The sequence below is a fragment of the Carcharodon carcharias genome, chromosome 28 (genome assembly GCF_017639515.1).
Source record: "Carcharodon carcharias isolate sCarCar2 chromosome 28, sCarCar2.pri, whole genome shotgun sequence".
Lineage (NCBI taxonomy): Eukaryota > Metazoa > Chordata > Chondrichthyes > Lamniformes > Lamnidae > Carcharodon > Carcharodon carcharias.
The window spans coordinates 24,029,881-24,052,616 of record NC_054494.1 but is presented as its reverse complement, the minus strand read 5'-3'; the positions used below and the strand labels follow the sequence as shown (position 1 = coordinate 24,052,616).

General features: G+C 45.3%; 1 protein-coding gene across 3 annotated transcripts in view; it reads left to right on the top strand.

Moving 5' to 3' along the window:
- The window catches only part of kcnma1a (potassium large conductance calcium-activated channel, subfamily M, alpha member 1a), a 770,607-nt gene that overhangs the window by 731,667 nt on the left and 16,204 nt on the right, over positions 1 to 22,736 (top strand). The window contains exons 27-29 of one of the 3 annotated variants that reach the window (XM_041176516.1): positions 4,471 to 4,589; positions 8,810 to 9,034; positions 10,241 to 10,269. In XM_041176516.1, coding sequence (XP_041032450.1) covers positions 4,471 to 4,589; positions 8,810 to 9,034; positions 10,241 to 10,269 — 373 coding nt within the window. Of the gene's footprint in view, positions 1 to 4,470; positions 4,590 to 8,809; positions 10,385 to 22,736 lie in introns of those variants that run through there. The other 2 variants (XM_041176514.1, XM_041176513.1) reach the window with 2 other exon arrangements.

Sequence of the window (22,736 nt, the reverse complement as noted above, 5' to 3'; positions counted from 1 at the left end):
AAATCTTTTCACTCAGAAGGTTGTGAATCTTTGGAATTATCTATCCCTGAGGGTTGTGAATGCTCAGGCGTTAAGATCGATAAGGGAATCAGGGGCCAGGGAATAGAATGGTAAAGTGGAGTTGATGTAGAAGATTATCCATGATCCTTTTGAATGGTGGAGCAGGTTTGAGTGTTGTATGGTCTACTCTTGCTCCTATTTCTTGTTATTCTAAAATGGAACAAAATTGGTATTATGGCAATGTCAAACTCCACTATAATGCTTGGAAAGTCCAGCAGTTGAGAATCTGACTTTCCAAGTTGCAGTTCCTATGTTTGAAGCCCAACAGTTAAGCTGCTGAATGGAACACTGAAATGGAACATTTCATTCAGTTGGGGAAGAGGTATGCATAGTCTGTATGGGACCAGTCTTGTATTGAGGAAGAGCATTTTCCTTGGCCAATAACAGCAATGGCATCTGTCTACCCTTCCTGAGGCGAGGAGCCCCGTGCAAGAATGGAATGGAGAGAAAACAAATATTTCTGCTGAAAATTAATTCTATTGGTATTTTCCTTATAATACACCATTGATGCAGTATGACCAAAGTTGCTTCATGTGGTGGTGGTGGTGGGGGGAGGGAGGGGAGGTGAAGCATGTAACTCATGAATGTGAAGTGTCACAACTGTGCAAATAGCTTCACAAGAGGCTAATTCTCTTGTGTCTTTTTTGTGGAAATGGTGGACCTGAATGTACTAAGAATAAGGCTATTTTAAGCCAAAATAAATTATTATTTTTGAGTTTACAAGATCTACTGAACGTAGGGGCGCAATGTGCCATCAATTATTTGATACTTTCTCTATTCTGTAAAGAATATCATTAGAATGCAAATGCACTTTAGAATGTTCCTTGTGAATTGATCCTCTTAAGTGCCAATCCACCACAGTGGATTACTGTTTTTAATTTCACTGCCATCAAATCATCGTTCAATCCCATAGAAAAAGAATATCACAAAGGTTTCAGTGAAGGGAGCATTCTGAATTGACATTAATGGATATACAGTCATTAACCCAGAGAGCTTTAGCAATCATGTCATTCTGACTGAGTTAATTCAGCTCCTTCAGTGTCATGGGCAATAACTCCTTTTCTCATGTTGGTGTTAATCAAAGCTTCGTACTGGAACCAAAATATTTTAAATAATAATAGAAAAAAAGGGGAAAAGTTGGTTATTTCTAGTTATTTTGTTCTTTAAGAGATTCAGATGGCAATATACTCTCTTTAATTCTTTGAAGTTATTTCTTTTTAGTAATAGTTCTGTATAATATATGTATAAAAAGACCTTGAAGGCAGTACTTCAATAAGAATTACTCACCCGACAAGATGTTACGAAGGGTTATTGATACCTTTGGAGATGTTCACCTGACTCTAAGCATGTTATTGAGCATGAGGCTGATGCCATCTTAGAGCGATGAAAACTCAAAAGTTTCACCTTGCTCTCTGGCCAGGCTAAGCACTCACTAGCTCTTCAATATCAGTTCAGTTTGAATGATAGAGAAGAGCCAATGGGAAAATTTGCTCTCCATCAACATTAAAAATTGTTGAAGCTAAATGCCTGGAGTTTCTGCTAGCTTGTGCTAGTGTTTCCAGCACATTCCTCCCAAAACTGGCCAAACTGGTGCAAACGATTGAGGAATTACATGAGAGAATGAAGTCCAGTGCAAATTGAGTTTCTGCTAACTTTTATGCGAATTTAAAAACATCACACTAAAAGCTGGACCCACAACAAGACCAGCCACATGCAAAACTAGTTCAAATTTGAGCAGTTTGCTCCCAGATTACACCTGAAGTAGAAACTCTTGGCCAAAGTAATTAAAATTTTCGGAAATCCACATTGCTGCAAAACTGAAACAATTTGAGGCCGACTCTTTGAGACACTTTGAGGTGCCACTCGCCTTGATCTGCACAACATCATAATTTATAATGTGGAATGTAAATGTATTCACAGTCTGTGTTGCTCGAATTGATTTGTTTGCTTGAAACTAGGAACGATGACTCTTACAAGTGGTTAGCAAATAGGGAAATATCTCTCATGGTGATGCTGCTCAATAGTATGATCAGCTTCATCATAGTTGGCAGAGTTGTAGCATTACACAACTGGCTCAGACATATTCACGCTTGTGTTATTTTTAGACCAAGAAAATCAGAAGATGCTGCTTTGTCATGTAATATCTTAACTGTATTTCTTCACATCCATTTTATAAAACAGATGGCCTTGTGTTAAAAGCAAAATACTGTGGATGCTGGAAACCTGAAATAAAACCAGAAAGTGCTGGAAAAACTCAGTAGGCTTGGCAGCATCTGTGAAGAGAGAATCAGAATTAACGTTTCGAGCCCATATGACTCTTCTTCAGAGCTAAAGAGAAGTGGAAATGTGATGGATTTTATACTGTTTAAGAGGGGGTAGAGCAGGTGGAGTAAAATAGAAGGTCAAGGGTCAGGGAGCTAATAAGAAATTTGACAAAATGTCATTGAACAGAACAGAGGGAGTGTTAATGGTAGTGTTAAAGACTAAAGGTGCTGATCATAGCATAAAGGTAAGATAGCAGAATGTGTTATTAGCAGAACAAGGATTAGAGTTCTGTGAAAGCAAAACATTAGAACAAGTAACAGATGGCCCTTTCTGGGGGGTGGGTGAAAAAGGATTTTTAAAAATTTTAAAAATAAACGAAGAAACAAACAGAAATTCTAAAAATTGGATTAAAAAAGGGGCACAGATGGAGGCGAGAGTTCATGGTCTGAAGTTATTGAACTCAATGTTAAGTCCAGAAAGCTGTAAAGTGCGTAATTGAAGATGAGGTGCCGTTCCTCCAGTTTCAGTTGGGCTAATCTGGAACGTTGTAACAGGCCAAGGACAGACATGTGAGTATGAGAGCAAGCTGGTGTGTTGAAATGGCAAGTGACAAGAAGGTCTGGGTCATGCTTAAAGATTGAGCGAAGGTGTTCCGCAAAGCGGTCACCCAGTCTGTGTTTAGTCTCCCCAATGTAGAGGAGACCACATTGGGAGCAGTGAATACAGTGGAACAAATTGAAGGAGGTGCAAGTAAAGTGCTGCTTCACCTGAAGCGAGTGATTCCAAAATTGTACTTCCAACATGTCTTCCTTTCTCCTGAACCAAGAGCTCCCCCCCACTGTGGTTGACAGGACGCTCAACTGTGTCTGACCCATCTCCCACACCTCTGCCCTCACCCCTTCCCCTCCCTCCCAGAACCATGGCAAAGTCCCCTTTCCCCCCCCACTCCATCAGCCTCCACATTCAAAAAATTATCGTCTGCTATTTCTGCCAACTCCAACATGATGCCACCACCAAACACATCTTCCCCTCACCCCCTCTGTCAGCATTCCAGAGGGACTGTTCTCTTTGTGACACCCTGGACCACTCCTCCATCACCCCCAACTCCTCATTCCCTTCCCACAGCACCTTTGCATGCAATACCTGCCCCTTTACCTCCTCCCTGCTCACCATCCGAGGCCCCAAACACTCCTTTCAGGTGAAGCAATGCTTCACTTGCACCTCCTTCAATTTGGTCTATTGTATTCGCTGCTCCCAATGCGGTCTCCTCTACATTGGGGAGACTAAACGCAGACTGGCTGAGCACTTTGCGGAACACCTTCACTCAGTCTGCAAGCATGACCTAGATCTTCCTGTCGCTTGCCACTTCAACCCACCGTCTTGCTCTCATGTCCATATGTCTGTCCTTGGCCTGCTGCAATGTTCCAGTGAAGCTCAACACTGGACCTCATCTTCCAATTAGGCATTTTACATCTTGCCGGACTTAACAACTTCAGACCATGAACTCTCTCCTCCATCTTTACCCCGTATTTAATCCATTTAGTTTTTTACTTTTATTTATTTAATCTATTTTTTCATTTTTAAAAATCCTTCCCCCCCCCCTCAAGACAGGACCATCTGTCACTTGTTTTAATGTTTTGCTTTCACAGAACACTGATCCTTGTTCTGCTACTAACAGATTCTGCTACCTTACCTTTATGCCACTATCAGTACCTTCTTTAGTCTTTAACGCTACCATTAACATTCCCTTTGTCCTGTGTCCATGGCATCTTTGTCAAATTTCTCCTGTGCTCCCACCTATCCCTGACCTATTTTGCTCCACCTGTTCCACCCCCTCTTAAAAAGTATAAAATCAATCACATTTCTACTTCTCTTTAGCTCTGAAAAAGAGTAATATAGGCGCAAAACGTTTACTCTATTTCTCTCTCCACAGGTGCTGTAAGACCTGCTGAGTTTTTTCAGCATTTTGTGTTTTTATTTCAGATGACCCTTTGTCACACTTGACAAATTTTCATTTCTCCCCAAATGCTACATCTTGAGTTGAAGGTACGGGAGGTTTGGGGTGCAGTGGTGGGTGGGTGCAAATATTGTCATGGAAGCTAAGCTGTTGCTGCTATTATCTCTTCTGCCTTCTTTCTGCCTCAGGATGGTGGTTGTTATGGAGACCTGTTCTGCAAGGCCTTAAAAACATACAACATGCTTTGCTTTGGAATATACCGATTGAGAGATGCACATTTACGCACACATAACCAATGTACTAAGCGGTAAGTGCCACAAGCTTCTCACGGCTCCTTAATTGTCATTTATAATGTTTGCATCTCTTTAACCTAAATTATTTTGCTGCTGGTACAATGTGAGTGATAACATTAGTGTCACAAAACTAATGTAAAAGCACATTCCGTCTGCAGGCTTTTGCTGTCAGAAAAAGAGTTTGCTGAAAGAATTAGTTCAGTTGGATTCTAGTTGAACAACACCAGTTTTAAGGGGAAATGGCCAAAACTGCAGTGCTGGCAGTATGTCATTCACTGTAGACTGGGAGCACTTGAGATGAGAGTTTTATCTGTGGTATTTATTTGTTTCTGTCTTACAGCAGAGCTGGATTAAATCAAATTGACTTGTTTATGACAAAATGCTGTGACAGATGCCATGAACACAAACAATGGCATCCCAGGGTACAACAACACAATTTGACGCTATACACATAATTTAACATTAAAACACTGCCAAGAAATCAATCCCAATCAGCTGATCATTCTAGTCCAAAACAATGAATAGACACACTTTGGTATCACAATGTTCTTTATCATGCTGTATATCTTCACACTTCTAAAGTTTAGAACATTTGTTTCTTTTTCACCAAAACTTTCTTTAGCATAAACACAACAAGTGGCAAAGGGAACAATATTGAACCATGACCTTTCTGACAGTATAGGGACTGGAACAACTTTCATGTAGGCACTTCCTCAATTGAAGCCATGTTTAAGCTCACAGCTCTTTTGAATAACTGGTGTTGAATAACTCATCTAACATAGACATGACAGTAAATACAGGGGCTAAGCCATGATCACTTAATGATGTTCTTTTGAAGTCCTGTCTTGTGCTCCATGCATTAATTTTAGCAAATAAACATCTTACTGAATGGTGCACTTACCAATAGGAACTGGCCATGCCTACATCTATTAAGCGACATTGACTGGGTGAAATGAGTCCCATGATCTCTTTAGTAGCTCTCAATGAGCACAGGTGAGGTGAATACTTAAATTCCCAGGTAGATTTGATTTCTCAGAAGCAGAACATGCATTATACAGTATTGATAATCTGAAACTGGCAGTATGTTGAACTCTGGAGCAGTGAAACAGCAAAGATTTACAGGTGAAGGTTTACACAAGCGTGATTATACTGATTCTGATTTAGATAGTTGGTCAATAACAACTTTTCTCTACAGAACCTGTGGTCTAAACAAAATTGTACTTTCTAATTGTTTGCTGCTCTACACTTACGAATTTGCAAAATTACTGAAATGAAAGGGAAACTGTTGGTGGACACACCTGTTGCGAAGCCTTCCTTGTTGGGCTCTGGCTTTCCTCATCAGGCCCAATAATCAGTACACCATTGGCAGAGGTGCTATCTGGCTGCCTGTGTCTTCTGTTGAAACAATATCACTAATCATACTCTACTAATGAACATGGTCAGTTTAATGAAGCCAATTTAAGCGATAATGACTAAGAATAGCAGAGATTGTTCATGCTTGTTTTAATCCAAAAGCAAAACTAACTTGTGGAAACAATCACTAGAGTGATAAAAGCTGGAGGGTTTCCTGCTGTCATGACACAATTCCCAGCAATAGGCTTTAGTTTGTTTTTGCCATCACATGCTATTGTTAGATATATTTAAAAAAGTACTGTAATGGTTATAGTTAGTGATTATATGGGTCTGATACTCCTGAAAGTTACTTGAAGCTGTGAAGAATGTGGGTGGGTGAGAAAATCTAGATCGAAAACCCAGAGGTAAGGGTTTCCCCCAAGTCCTGCTGAATTTAATGGGATGAAGCTGCTTGTATTTTTTCAGCTGGAATGGCAGTCTGTGACTGCCTTTCAGGCTGGAAATCAGCAAGGAGTAGATAGTAGAGTAAGTCTGACATCACAGAGGGTCAGACATTGTGAGGTGTGGGGATTACATCATGGAGTTCCAATTGCTTGTTAGTATGTTGGGTTTGATAGAATCACTCCTGTTGGTCCTGGCCCACAAGCAGTGTAATAAAGGTATTTACGTCATAGATCAAACCCTTCTTGCATTCTTTACCTTGTCAGGATTCCCAAGTCTTCATGTGTTAAAGTAAAAATGGAGTTAAAATGAGAGCAAGATTTTATTGACTGGTCTGCATCCTCAGGGCTTGATTGACCTGCCATCATTAAAACCAGAAGTAAGATTAGAGAGGAGTTTGAGAATTAAATTTTTTTTACCTTCCCACCTGCCCCATCCAGCTTTGTGGTTAAAAACCACCCACCTCCGACAACGTGTTTAATCTGATAGGTTGCACCTCTACAACTTTAAATGGCATTGGGATCTCACTGAGATTAAAAGGATAGAATACAATTATTAGAAATCTAAAAGTACTGGAAAGACACAACAAGCTGATATCTGAAACCAGGAGATAGGTGGAGCTCAGCACCACATTGATTACTGGAGGCATTCCCAACATAGCTCTCAAGGTTTCTGTTCAAGTTTAGTATTTGAAGGGCTTCTGTACAAATACAAGTATTGTCAATCTCATTGCAGCCTAATATTATCACTGTGTTTAATGCCAGAATCTTTTTCAGTTTAGATTATCCTATTGAAGCATTCCTCAAAAATGACCTCTTAGACATATTACTCCAAAAAGCAAAACAAAGTTCCAGCCAAGGTCATTATATTGATCCCCATTCTCCAGCTATGCACTTGATGATTCTCTATGCATTCTGAAGAGGTTTTGAGTCCCCTCGTTTATTTATTTTCCCACATGTTCTGAGTTCCTCAAGCACTGTTCACTGGGTGTTCACTTCAGCTGCAAGGAGATAGCCTTAGACCTTGCTTACAAGGTAATATCTGACTTAAGTTGAATTCGCAATTTTTATGAAATGTGACTGTAGCTTCACAGTGTAATGATCCCCATGGGGAAACTAACTAAATGCCCCCCAAATGAAGAAATTACCAAAAGGATTCCACTGTTTTTTGCTTTTACTTTTACAGATTCCATGAATTAATGGGCAAAAAAAATCAGTAGTAACTATAAATTACACATAAAATAGCAGATACCACAAAGACCGTCTCATGAGATGACAAAAATTTGTATCCCTCCCCGCACACCTGTGGCACCAATTGTAATTTCAAAGTCTTTATAACTCAGCCTCCGGAATACAGGATCTTCTCACTTAATGGATTTGGTCCTCAAGCCACCTACAACTCCAAAGAAGCCCCCAGAGATTACTGTCGCCCAAATGGCATACGCGCAGAACCTCCTTAACTAGGCTCACGACAGTCATGATAGCACAGAATCTCTAGCAATTCCATTAGCTGACACCTCTAATAAATCTCGTTAAATGGCCTGATGAACTCTGACCACACTGAAGCACAGCTGTAGAATTGTCTAATTCACGATTTCTGATCGAACCTCCCTGCCATCAGCTTTCTGTCCTTTTTAACTGTGCAAACAGCTCCTTATAAATGTGTCTTCTCTGTTCTTCCCCTGCTATGATTCTTCTTTGTCTCTGCCGCATGGCTTCTATATATTGTTTCCTGCTGATACTGCTTCCAGGTCAAGGGTTGCCAGGTCACATGGACCAGTATTTCTTATTCCTGAAAATGACAGCTGATCTCCTGCACAATTGATGCAAACTCTTAAAAGTCCTTTTCAAACATTCTTTAAAAAATTTACAGATTCCACAGACATTAAAGAAATTACAAATGTTCCTAATGGTAGTGATACTGGGTATAAGGTCATCATAACAGGTAAATGATAATTCCCAAGTTTCCTGATACTTGATGTTATCTGCTACAATAGTGAATCAATGGACCGTGTGCATTTCAACTTTCCTTGTTGGAACATTTTGTAGAAGCACTGGTGAGAAGTTTTGACCTAATTTGATCAAGATCTAGTGAAAAGCTGGTTTTACACCATGTCCCATTTTGCACTCCACTGAAGTCAATGGAGAGTAATATCAGGTGGGATATAAAACCATTGTTCCACCAATCCCTTGGGAATCCTGCTCAGTGAATTAGCTTAAAATTACTTCCTTTATTGCAATTGCGATAACATCATACACAATTAATACAGTGACATTTCTGGGCAGTGCATTTAGATGCAAGTTTTGTCACCATATTACAGCTTTAGGCAAAAGCAAAATTTAAACATGAGTTTGCAATACTGCGGTCCTTACATGCATAATAATGTTCCAGTATTAGGATTGCTTGCATGGTTCATTTATATTTTCCTGTTCCTTTTCAGATATGTGATTGCTAATCCACATTATGAATTTGAACTAGTCTCAACGGATGTGATCTTCTGTCTGATGCAATTTGACCACAACGCTGGCCAATCCCGTGGCAGCTTATCGCACTCATCTCATTCCTCCCACTCTTCCAGTAAGAAAAGCTCGTCTGTGCACTCCATCCCAACTACCACCAACCGTCCAAACCGCAACAAGATTCGGGATCCTCGGGAAAAGCAGAAGTATGTGCTTGACCCTGCTGTCTGATGAAAAACTGTTTGTGAATTTCCACCTCTGTCCATTCCCCAACGCAGAGCTTTCCTTTGTCACGGACTGCATCACGTATGTTTGCACATGTTCGTCTGTATGCATGTGCTTGTCAACAGATTTCATCGTCCATCTCCTGCAGCACAACAGCAACAAACCAGATGGACCTAAAAGCCAATCATTACCAAACAAACACCAGTTAACTATCAGCAGCAACTACTGACATACTTCTTTTTGAAACACTTAATGTTTGTTACTTTACACAGAGCATAATAATAGTAATTATTTAATGCACAGCATCAGGGTACAGAAAAGGGTAAGATTTTTATAATTATCTTAAACTGAAAATTACTTATATCCAAACAGGCAACTCCTAGCAAAAATGACTATTGTCCCGTTGGTGATAAGGGCAGTGCATTTTAAATTCATGACATTTTTGCATTGTCACTGAATCAATAGCACGTTCCTATAAGCACAGACACAGCTGGAAGAGCTTTGGTGGGGGGAGTGATGAATAGAATTTAGCGAGACATGCACAACATTCTTTTTTTCCTTGATTTGACTGTTACATTGTCAACTTTTTTTTCTTCCTAAGAAATGATGTCGCACTATTTTTAAAATTAACTTTTATATTTCCTAAGATAAAAAGTAAGTCATGTTCTCCTGGGATGGTTCAATGATGTGAATCTTGGCAGAAAAACAAAAAAAAAGTAAGAAAATAGTGTGTCAGGCACTTTTATACAGTAGCCATTTCATACCGCAGTTTGTATTCATGAAGACAGTTGAACGCACCCTTTTGTGTGACTGTCATAGTTACAATTGGCATATACACGCTATTGATTTTTTATAGAAGCAGGACATTTGCTTTCTGGTGTTATGTGGGAATGTATTTTTTTTAGGAAGCGAAGATTTGTAAGATGACTTTACTTTTCCCCCCATTCAGTATGCTTTCCTAAAACAATGTTTACACTATACCACTATTTCATAGCATGGGCTTGCTAGTGGGTGTGTGTTATGATTAAAAGACTACTAACCAAAGTAGACTTTCACTGACACCGTCTTATTTACAGGAGATTTTAATTTTCCATCAGACAGTGCCAGTGAAAGTGTTGAGTCCAAAATGTGATAGTTTAAGAAAATTGTAAACTTACCTAGAATATTTACTTACTTTTTCTCTAAAGTGCTACAAGGATGACTAGAATGAGCCAAGGTATGACTATCAATGGTTTTGCATGATATGGCAATTGCCGTGGGTTCTTTCCATACTTGTCCTTGTGAAACTTTGTTAAATAAAATTTAGTAAAAAGACTTTTTTTTTAAACAAATCAAATAATTTGTGTTTGTTTATGCTTTCTGGCCGAAATGAGCTGTCTGCTGCTGCTGCTGTCGCTGTTGCTTTGTCCATGACAGATGTGACTCTGTGTGTCCATCATTCTCCTGCTCCTTTGCATGTGGCGTCTTGCTGCTCATGTGATTGCCCTGTGACCAATTGAAATCTGTCACTGTATGCAGATTCCATCATTCAGCTCATTGTTCTGTCACAGGATCATTTGATTTTGTGTTGATGTCAGCTGAGCAATTAATCATCCTGTTCATACAGTGGTTTTGTGAGCCTCTATTCTCATTCTTCCTTGAAAATTCAGTTTGCTGAAATTTATGTTTTAGTGAACAGTCATTCTGTATCGTGTATCTGTCCCTCAACACATTTCTACATAATTTGTCAAGAAGGAGTGTCATTGTGGGATACATAACAGTAAGCAGCATTGTATGGATAAAAGCATCATAGTGCAGCTCTGGGCTGAGCATCAGTCTGTATTATCAGGCCCAAATTACCAATGATGCTTTTTACTCTACACTATTGCTCAGATGTCACCTATCCTCCTCAAACCACTTCCATGTTTTGTGTATGTGCGTGCGTGTCTTTTGCTTTCCTTGTTTAAGTCCCAGTTGTAGTGACATCCCATGTTTCTGTATACCTTGTACATATGAGATAAAGTTAAGGAACCTTTGATGAATGTACTGTAACCAACCAACTGAATCCCTTCCCTGCTCGACCAAAAGTTGTGCCAGCTGAATGTGAACATTTAATTTTCTGCGAAGGAGAAGCAGACATTGTTATGTGAGTTTGGCATTTTAACTTAAAAAAACAATTTTATTCAGGTGCATATATTTATGTTGAAGGTGGATCCACAGTGAAACTCTACTCTTAACTCAGTTATGGAATAGTAGTGATCTTTAACGTTAGTAGCACAATAATGTCAAACTTTTTTTTAAATGTCGAAATACTACTTTGTTAAACTTGCCATTGATCTGGAGCCACCCAACAACCAAATAAAGTACGGCCAGTTAGTGACTGGCAACATTTCTGAAGTTGTGGCTTGGCTCCAAGGCCAGTCTGAATCACTCATTCCCTATTGACTTGAACGGAGTCAGTTGGAAACACCCATAACCTATGGCTCTGGATAAAAGGCAATGGTCTCCCTGTGATGACAGAATCACTGTTAATTCAGTGCAGGTAATAGATACATTTCTCATTACTTTTTCAGTAGAGATTGGTGGAGTACTTGGAGGGAAAATATTCCACCGTCATTCTAGACATCTCTTCTTTAAGTAGAAACAAATGTTCATAATCTGGAATCCATGTACTGAAATTAAAGAAGGAATTGTGGCTTTTAAGTTACAGAGATCACCTACTTTAACTGCCATGGCATTGCCTGCCTCTGCCCATCCCCTGCTGAAAATTTCATCCATGCCTTTCTCACCTCCAGATGCATTTATTCCAATGTTCCCATCCTCCACACCCAATAAACTTCAGGGCCAGAATTTTCTGCTCAGCGTGCGGGTGCGTGCCCGACACACTCGAGTGTAAAATAGCGCACGATGACATTGGGTGAACATCCCAACATCATTGCGCACTCAGGTGATATTTCACTCGGCGGGCGCAGAGGCCAATTAAGGCCATTAAAAAGTCAACTGATACCAATTTTTCGTTGCCCGTGCGATTTCATGCTTGTCACACGGGCAAAACGGGCAGGCCAGCCGACAATTTCAAAAACCTCATCCACAGGTTGGATAGAAAGGGCCAGCAGCAGTGTGAGTAGTGAGGAGTTTGGTAGGTAGTTTGCTGCTGGTTGCTTATTTGAACTTGGCAGCTTCATCTCTGTTTGGGGCTTCATTCTTAGCATTTCCAGGCTTTGTTTCAGGATTTATTGGTATCTGCAAAGCCCCCAGAGCATTCAGACAGTGTGAACCCTTCCAGGTAACAAACAGCCTTCTGTTACTCTGGTAATGGGGATTGTGGTCTCCGCTGGTGGTATCTCGTCTGAGGAGGAAGAGAGGGGCAGAAGGGAGAGGAGGCCACATGTCCCATTGCAGCTTCCAGGGGAGGGACCTGTGAGAGGAGAGGTGCAGGCACTAGGGGGTGCAGGGCTGGCAGGAATTCTTAAGACAGAAGGTGCTACAGAAGACACCACTATCCTGCTGCCAGGGTTTAAAAGCAGCGATGCAGCTACCTCAATATGTCCGAGGTGCAGTGCCGAAGGAGACCTCAAAAGGGAGACCATGACCCCCATCTGTTAGATGATTGTGCCTGAGGTCAGCAGCAACTGTCTGGGTGAACGCGCCATGCCAGTGGCTCTGAAGGTCACAGTGACCCTCAACTTCTATGCCTCTGGCTCTTTACAGGGCTCAGTGGGGGATCTGTGTGGACTCTCCCAATCAGCTGTCCACAGTTGAGTCAAGCTGGTGACAGAAGCTCTGTTAAGGTGGATACTGACCTTTGTTCTTTACTGTACGGACGAGGCCAGCCAGGCTGAGCGAGCCAGAGGCTTCGCAGCAATTGCTGGGCTCCCCTCCATCCAGAGTGCATTCGACTACACACATGTGGCCATCGAGGTGCTAATGGGTCAGCCCGGTGCCTTTGTTAACAGGAAGGGCTTCCACTTCATGAATGTGCAGACAGTGTGTGACCACAGGATGTATATTCACCATGCCTGTGCAAGGTACCCTGGCAGCTTCCATGACACTTACTGCTGACTGTGCTGTCTTGATGATCTTGGCAGTCACTCTCTGGCCAGTGGAGCCTGTGCTGGCCCCGCCTGGGAGGGAGCAGCCTGTGCCACGCTGGCATCTCCCCAGTCATCGCAGCCTCATCAGATGCGACGATCACTGGTGGAGGGGCAGAGGACCTGCTGCCGTCATCCAAAGTACCCTGAGAGGAGCCCGCAAAGATGACAAGCAAGATGACAAGCAACTCATGCACCAACGTGAGGGCGCTCTGGACCTCCCTGCTCACCATTGATGGACGGGATACTGGGTGCCTCACTCATCTCCCACACTGGCACTGACCACCTGAGGTAATTGCCTGTGTGAGGGCTTGCAGGTCTGAGCGCAACCCCAGGAACCCCTCATCCTGTCCCCGGGGCTGCCTCTTCATGAGAATCGCCAGTCTCTCAATGGAGGAGGTACTGTGCTCGGCCATGAGGGTCAACGCAGTGCTCATCCTCCACGTGGTCCACAATAGGGACCATGGTACACAGACCTTCATGGATCTCAGCCAGATCCTCATGCACATCTTGCTGGGCATCCAGCATCTGCTGCCTATTGGATGACTCCAGAGGCTCATCATCTGCCTTTGACTCAGCATCGTCCTTGTCCCCAGCAGTCCTCCAACTGTCAGCGCCCTGGGTACTCTCAAGCGGGTGTGAAATGCCCTCATTAATGCGCACCAACATTCTAGCTGCCAATCTAATGCCCACTGAGGTGCTGGTATCTGCGCTGGTGTCTGGTTCAGAGAGTAGGTGTGACACAGGTACAAATGAAGCCCGGTGGTCCTCCAGCATCAGGGACGGCCCTTCAAGGTCCAGAGAGCGACTGTGTGCTGGTGAATCTAAGGGTGAACAAGGCCATGTCATTAGCTAAAGTCATCACACTGTCACTGTGCATGCCAGGTACCCTGGTGAGACCATGGAGGTCTGCATCATGGTGCCATTGTCTTTCAGTGATCAATGGGGACTCCAGGTTTGAGGCTCCCATCAATGAAGAGACTACACTAGAATGGTTGCACAACCCAAAACACTGCACTCTTAACTTCGTCTGGCACCCCTGCCTCTCCACACCCTGTTGCACGTGGAGTGTGCCAGCTCTCCAGCTCAAGGGCATCCAACTCGAACCTGGTGAGCAGCAGCAGATTGGGCCAGCCTCCTCCTGTCCGTGAGCTCTCCAATTGTCTATGGCTTGTCTTCTCCTGAACGAGCAGAAGAGCATTGATTAATCCACTCTCTACCTGCAGCACCATTGCAGCCTGGCCAACTCCAGCTGAGGAATACCTCGCAGGGCACACCTGAACCATGACCCGCAAGCTGTGAGGAACTCAGCCCAAGGAGCCAGGGCACACCCCCTTGGCCAGCTCCAGTTTCACTGACAGTTGGCACTCAGACTCTAGTGCCCCTGAAGTCCATGGGGGGAAGGGTCATTCTTTAACACTTCTGCACACAGGCCCATGGCAACATGGTACTTGCCCATCCTGAGTGCAGCAGGCCGTTGAACCTCTTCCGGCACTGCACCCATGTGCGCCGCACCACGTTATGGCTGCTAACCAGTGCTGCAACCTCCTTCCATGCCCTCTTTGTGTGTTGCATTGGCCCCCTCCTCCCATCTCTGGGGACAAGGATATCCCTCCTGGCAGCTGCCTCCTCCAGGAGGACCACGAGACACTCATCAGAAAAAATGGGGGCCGAGTGCCCACCCGACCTGCCCTCCCACCTGCTGTGTCCAATCGCACTCGACTCCATTACTAGAATGTTGGAGATGCAGAGTAGACCTTCTTCCATGACAGCCCTCCAGGGGCTGCCTGGGCTGTTTTTAAACCGGCTGGATCGCCTTTGGACCCGGCAGCTGACAGGCACCTGCCCCCACCCGCCTCTTCCTGACCAGTGAGGAGCCTCGTTTTACACTGGGTGGGCCTTAATTGGCCCGCCAGTGCGAAATCGCAATAGGGTGCCGATTGCAGGCAACGGGCTATTTCCCAGCCGCTCCCAGACCCACCAACCAAGCCCGCCTGCGGACCTCAAAATTCTGGCCCAGCTGATCTGAAACTCTGCAGTGGCATTCAATCCTTCACCAAGTCCTGCTCACTCATCACCCCCGATCTTGTTGAGCTACATTGACTCCAAGACCACCCCCATCCCATTAATTTAAAATTTTCATCCTGATGTTTAGACCTCTGCATGGCCTCACCCTCCCTCAGCTCCAGATACTCGCCTCAAGACTCCAGGTTCCTCAGACTTTTTTTTTGTGTAATCTGTTTTTTTTTGTGTAATGCTGCCTCCCTAAACCCCTCTACCTCCCTCCTCCTGAAAACCTACCTCTTTCACCAAGCTTTGTGATACCGCTCCAAGTATCTCCTCCTTAAAGTTCGGCACCATTTTTATCTGATTATATTTCTGTGAACTGCCTTGGGATATTTTTCTACATTAAGGGTGCTATATAAATACAAGTTGTGATGAAATGCTAAAATAGTCCTTGTATTGATGCTGTTTAATCTAGAGGTGCTGAGGAAACCAGCATCAGTAGAATACTGTGAAATTGAGTTCACCTTGAAATATTTATAAAAAGTGCTGAGCAAGATTCTAGTAAAAATAACTCTGGTTACAGTCAAGGTAGTTAATAAGACTGGCATTGCTTACTTAGAAGCACAGTAGGACAGCCCTGGGTGTTGTTAGTGCAGTGACTGACAGACATCGGACACAACTTAATAGTGTTTGTGCCACCAAGTGAAATCCAGGCCTGCTAGGAGACTGAGAGTGCCTCAGTTGGAAAGCACACAAAACATGTACTGTGCTGGGTCTCAAATACTAAGACTAGGACAAAAGCCACCTCCGCCACAATCCCCCACCACCCTCAGCCAAAATCTGGAAGCAGAATTCTCATGTGAATATAACTTCAGAGGGTAATTTGGATATTTATTTTATCAGTACGTATCAGCTGTTGCTCCAATGGTAATATTGGGTGGAATTTTCCCAGATTTGGTAGTGGGCAGGTAAAACGACGTTTTACCCGCTGGCTGCGGTGATGGGTTTTCACACCGTATCGTCCCAAACCTGCCACGTTATTTATACATTCTCCAGAAACGCACTGTTTCCATGGCGAGCAGGCTCTCATTCACCCGCCCGTAAGCACCCTGCCGCTGCATCACACCGGGCACCATATCTCAGTGCTTCCAGCTCAGCACTGCTGCACGGAAGACAAGGCCCTGAAACTGAAGAAGACTGTGGCCCCCAGGTTTGGATGCTGTGGAGGCCCGCCAATGTCATCTCCCCCTGCTCTGGCTGCAGGATGGGCATCAACAGCACTAACCCAGCTTGCGAGGCAGTGGCAGCAGTGGTCAGCGCCAACACCCTTAAAAAGAGGACAGCCACCCAGTGCCGCAAGAGGATGAATGATCTCCTTTCTGCCAGGTTAAGTCATTCTTCTCATCACTTTCAGCTCACACGATCACACATCCACAGAGATCTCACTCGCTGCCAGTTCATGGGACATCACCATTTACTCTCTCACACCCACCATCATTGTCCTCATCCCATCCATGGGACCACTCACCACCCACACAGACCTAGCATACTTATCATCTGGGCTGGCAGGCATCTTGCTTACACTTTCTCCATCTCTATTCATGCAGGACAAGCTGGCACACAACAACAGGGAGAGATTGCTGACTGGTGGAGGAATGCCCAAAATCAAGGTCTTCACGGACTTTGAAAACAGAGCCATCAAACTGGTTGGTGAGGATGTGGACCATTCCTGTGCTGACAGTGAGGTCGGCAGTGCTCTACCAAGTGAGGGTCCAGCAGACAGCCATGCTGTGAGTAATGTGTCCTGTTTCACAGGCCACTGCCATGCAGTAATTATTTCCACTTGCTTCTGCAGGCACATCTGGGAAACAGCCAATGGAGTCCATAACCCAGGGCCTCCAATCAAGCCCCGAAGAAACCTCTGAAGAGGAATCTGGAGGCACCCTCCCAGAAATCCCATCACAGCACAAACCCACACCCTCCACCAGTGCAGAGAGACACACTTCAGTGGAATCTAGCTTTAGAATAGCCTCGGGAAGACAATCTGGTGAGCACATTGCACTGTCTGATCCACAGCAGACAGCGGTAGGGTGCTCCCTGGCATCCAGCACTCTCAGGACTGCTTGAGAAATTTGCTGAGTCCGAGTCAGATGACGAGTATCTGGACTTGGACATGCCACAGTTGCTGAAGCTGCAAAGGCCAAGCTAGGGAACATCAGGAAGGGATGTCTGCTGCACTCAGATTGCAAAGCACAATGGAGGAGTCCGTCCACTTTCAAACTGAGGTGGTAGCGCCGGCATGCCAACACACCGAGGTCAACACAAGTAGGATGGTGGCCTTAGTCCAGGACTTTGCTGCCATAGTTGGCCTCCAACACTGTGCACGCGAGAAGGGTGCTGGGCAGCACGATCTCACTCCAGCTTCCCTTGCTCCTCAAGGAATCAGCCTGGGGCCCCCGGGCACCCATAGGGAGGAGGATCAGCAGGTGCACACTCCGGGCCCACCCATTTACATGACCCTGAGTGTCCAGTCCATCCGACTCCCCTCTTCCTGTGACCTCAGCAGCTCCAGCTCCACAGGCCGAGGAGGGTGCCACTGCCACACAGCAGGACTCCAAAAGCAGGCCGGGGCCCTCCAAGTCTCGGCCCTCCAGAGGATGCCCACTAAGGTCATCACAGACAGGGTGTCACATTCAGCAGGCTGCCCCCACCTCCACTGTGGATATCCTGGGAGAACCAAGACATAGTTGCAGGGTTAGGAAAATTAAGGAGAGTTATTTGCACAGCCTGGGCACAGGTGTTAATCACTTCTACGGACTGTTCACTATTATCAATAAACTCCCAAGAATATCTCCCTGCCTGTGGCTCCTTGTTCTGACGAGCAGTGTTCTTGTCACTCAGTTGTGAAATCTTTCTGCACAAGATAAAGGCAGGTGTCCCAGTCCAGGGCCTCTTCCCTGTGCTCTGTGCAGCCTTCAGACCACAGTGGTGGTCCAGTCTTACACTCCCTGGAAATATCACTGTGGTGGGCCAGTGCCACAGAGTGTTCTCATACTCTCTGTGTGCTCTCAGCACCTTTAAGGTGGGGCTGGCCCCCATCTCTTCAGCATCTGTGACCACTGATGCTGTGCTCCTGAAGGGCTCAGGTGCTGAAGGCAGACAAAGGATCAGATACTTCTAAAGTTTCATGGCTGCGTCTCTATGATATGACCTTGATCACAGAGGGCAAGCAAGCTGCCCTCGGCTAGATAGGAGTCAGACATTCTCAGAAGCTATATGAAGATCTATGGAGTGTCCTCACTGCATGTCTTCATCATCCCCCTCCAATGAGTGACTATTAGGGCCTCCACTGCATCTCCATGACAGGAGCATTCTCTCAGAGGGTATTCGCACTGCCATAAACCAGACTGGAGTCAAACATTCACAGATGCAATGTGAGGATCCTTGGGGCCACTACACTGTTGTCATCATCCTCCACAAAACTAGCAGTTATGAGGGCCTCCCAGGCATGCCTGCCTCATCTAGCCAGTGCGAGGGCCTTATCCCCATCATCGTCGTACCCAAGGACCTCCTCATCCTCATCCCTGTTGACATCCTTCTCATTGGAGGAGACCTCCAGCTCCTCCATCTCCACCTCAGCCAGCACCTCTCCCCATTGGAGTGCCAGGTTGTAAAGGGCGCAGCAGATGACGATGATGCGTGACACCCTCTGCGGACTGCATTGCAGGGCTCCACCAGACCTGATCCAGGCACCGGAACCTCATCTCCAGCATCACGATGGTCTGCTCCACCAAGTTGTGAGTTGCTGCATGAGCCTTATTATACCGTCGCTCTGCTGCAGTCTGAGGCCGCCACACGTGTTATCAGCCACGGTCTCTGCGGGTAGCCCTTGTCCCCAAGGAGCCATCCTGCAGCTTCTGTGGACCCTGGAAGACTGCAGGAATCTGTGACCGACTGAAGTCGTATGTGTTGTGCACACTCCCTGGAAACCGTGCGCACACCTGCAGGATGTGTTTCTGGTGCACATCAGCTGCACAATCAGTGAATGGAATCCCTTGCGGTTGATGGAGTCCACCGTGTGTTGCAATGAAGATCTGAACGCCACGAGTGCAGTCAATCGCACTCTGCACCTGTGGGAAACCTGAGATCTGGGTGAATCCAATCGCTCTAGCATCCTGGCTTTCTGGTCCTGGACGAAATGCACAAAATTGTGTGACTTCGCAAAGATAGATGCATTTGTTGGTGGAGGCTTGTGAGTTCCCACAAAGGTCACCTGCGGAGCCCTGAAAGGAGTTACTGGTATAGAAATTGAGCACCTCCATCACTTTCACGGCCACTGGCAGTGGATACCCTCCATGCCCCTGTGGTGCCAAATCCTGCAGTAGCTCGCAGGTGTGATCAACCAGTTCCCTAGACATGCGCAGTGTCTGGTGACACTGGTTCGCGGTCACCTGCAGGAATGAAAGGCGGCGTCTATAGACCCTCTGCACTACCAGCAACAGCTCATTGTGGCTCTTGGGCATCATGTGCGGAGCCCCAGCTGTCCCTTCTTCCTGAGGTTGCTGCTCCTGCCTCTGTGCAGCCAGGAGCCTCAGTCACTCTCTCTTGTGTCACCTTCGTGCTCTGTAGACCATCAGGCATACAGCTAGTCACCAGGCCCCATGATCCTGGTGTTGTACTCCTGCAGGATGAGAGAGATTCACATGGTTTGAATGGGTGTATTAAAACCCTGTGCTGATTAAGTGTAAAGGCCCCTTAATGATTCCCAGAGAGTGCTGGCCACCACTTGGATGGCCAGAGATCAGTGCACTGCATGGCTGCCCGAAACCCCACCTCTTCCACCCCGGTCCACTGGACCAATTGGCGGCAGCTTTGCCCATTGGACTGCACGCTGTGCTGTCAGCTCAGGCACAGGCATTCTCCTAACCCACCCTGCAAGACTGCACTGTCAGCTTGAACCAAGGGAGAGACTGGTTCAAACCAGGATGCTGACATTGCAAGGGGCTGTGAGTGCCTCCAGCAGTGACTGCTCCATGGCCGGCTTTAGCAAGGAGATTGTACAACATGTGCGGTTGTCCAACTGTACTGCAGTCCACTAAAAGGCTCATGACTTTGCTGTCTGTGCCATGGGTTTGGCGGGGGGGGAGGTGTTGAAAAGCTTTGGAGCACTTGATGGCTGTTTGATGCCTCTGCATTGCTTGATTGGGCAGATAAGCTAGAAGCCCGACTTCAATCATATCAATGTGGCTGCGCCTGAACTGTCTGAGTTGCAGAGTCACTTTACACAGGTTTCCTAATGTGTGGCCACTCTTCTCGCCCACCCGAACTCCCCACTCCAAATGCTTGTGCGCAAATTCAACGGCAGGCCCTTGGCCCCCTTCCTCCATGTTGCCTCAACAGCAGAGGCAACTTGGCCTCCCCTCCCCTTCCACCCCCCACTAGTTGCCTCAATGGCAGGGCTGCCCTTAACCCCGACCCCCCCCAGCGCCCCTCAAGCTTGAGGTCCAACAGGCGACCCTGGTGAATGCTGTACAATGTAACTGTGTGCTCAACTCTGGAGTTCCCCTCAAAGTGCAGGCCACCAAGTGCATGTCGCTTATGTGCTGTTGTTAAGCACCGTCGCTGTGCTTTCCTGTTGATGTGGACAGATGATCCAGTGGTGGGGGGGTGGGGGGGACAATTCCGGCAGGCTGGCCTGATAATGATATGCTGATGTATGACAATGGGTTCCCGACGTCCGATGGCAGGACACGCGGTGGGCTGAGCGGACGATCTGGTTTCACGCCGTCGTGAAATTGATTGCGCTGTATCATCTGATCGTGCCCTACGTCAGTGAGCACGGAAAATTCTGCTCATTGCCTTTGAGTCAGAAAGTTGTGGATTCAAATCCCACCCCAGGACTTGAGCACAAAGATCTCAGCCAACATTCAAGTACAGTACTAATGGAGTGCTACACTGTTGGAGGTACTGTTTTTCAGATTAAATGTTAATCAGAGACCCAGTCAGCTCTGTCAAGTGGACATAAAAGATGTCTCAGCGTTATTTTGAAGAGCAGGGAAGCCATCCCTGATGTCCTGACCAATACTTATCCCTCAATTAATACCACAAAATAGATGATCTGGTAATGATCACAATGTCATTTGTGGGAGCTTGCTCTGCAATTCCTACATTTCAACAGTGATTACACTTCAAAAATACTTCATTGGATCTAAAGCACCTTAAGACATGGTTATGAAGGGTAAAATATAAATGCAAGTCTTTTTTTTTACAGTTTTTCAGTCAATGGTAGATTAGGGCAAAAACAAATATGTGAACTGCGCTGAAATCTTCCCTGAAAATCTGTGTTTAGTTGAATGAATTTTTGAACTTTGGACAAATATTGATATAGTTTAAGCGGGTTGCTAAACTTGATCTCAATGTTCCCATTTCCTAGCATATTGTCACTGTTATATTCCCCTCCCTTGCTTCCTCTCCGGAAGATGGTGACTTGTTGCTGGACCATCAGTCACCTCCCGGTGTCCAACTGGCTTTAATTAATATTTGAGCTTTGACAGTCAATAAGTTATTCCACCAGGAAATTAAGCCTATATTTACCTATGTTCAAATATGTACTCGCTCGCAGAAGTCAGGGATACAGGCTTTCTGTCTACCCAAGGCTGTTGAGGAGAACTGTAGCAGCCCTACTGCCACTGAGATCAGTTAACACAGCACCTGAGATAGTGGTGGTCTGTGTGGGTTAACCACATACTGATCCAGCAGGAGAGAATGGTTCATATTATTAGTACCACTCATGTCCGAATGGACAGTCGGTTCCAAGCATTAAAACTTGAAATGTTCCCAGGCAGTTATAGTGTAACTCTTGCTGAGCTGAAACTGCTGAGACCACATTCTCAGTGCGGTCTCACACCACTTGCTCCCTGGCTGTGCGATTAGATTAACAACTTTTCTCCCTAGTTTTCCACCATTTTTGTCTGTGCATATGTGAAAACTGTCACATTGACACATGTGCTAAAGTATAGCATAGGTTGAAGTCTTCCTGGTCTGAGCAGAATTCTATCAATAATCCATGGGCTTCCATTACCCAAAGGATAACATTTTTTTTGTGCCTATAACATGTATATTTAACAGTGGTGCTGTTAATAGATTGACATTAGTGACAGCATTAATCCTGAGGCACAATAGATGACGAACAGCAAGGTATGAGTGGCAATACTGATTTAATACTGACTTTTAATCTGGTGGATCTTTGCTGTGGAAATTAGTTTGATTCTTGTGGCGTTGGCCTTTGTGTGGTGATCCTTACTCTGGAGAACTGCACTGTGGTTCAGCCCAAGGAGGCTGCCTCTCATCAAATATTGCTCTAGAGTCAGCAGCCAAGTGGCCCTCATATCTCCACCTTGTTTCGAGTTACTCCGAGGCCTCAGCCTTCTGCCCGTCCCCAGAAAAATAATCTGCCAACGTTTGGAATTTTTACAAGTGTGAGATCAAAGTGTGATTTGGAGCTCAGTTCCCTAGTCAGAATGACATGGAGCAGGTGGCTGCATTCTCAGGTCACTGCACAGGAACTCAGAATTGCTTCTGGCCTCTCTTACTGACCTGGGAGCAC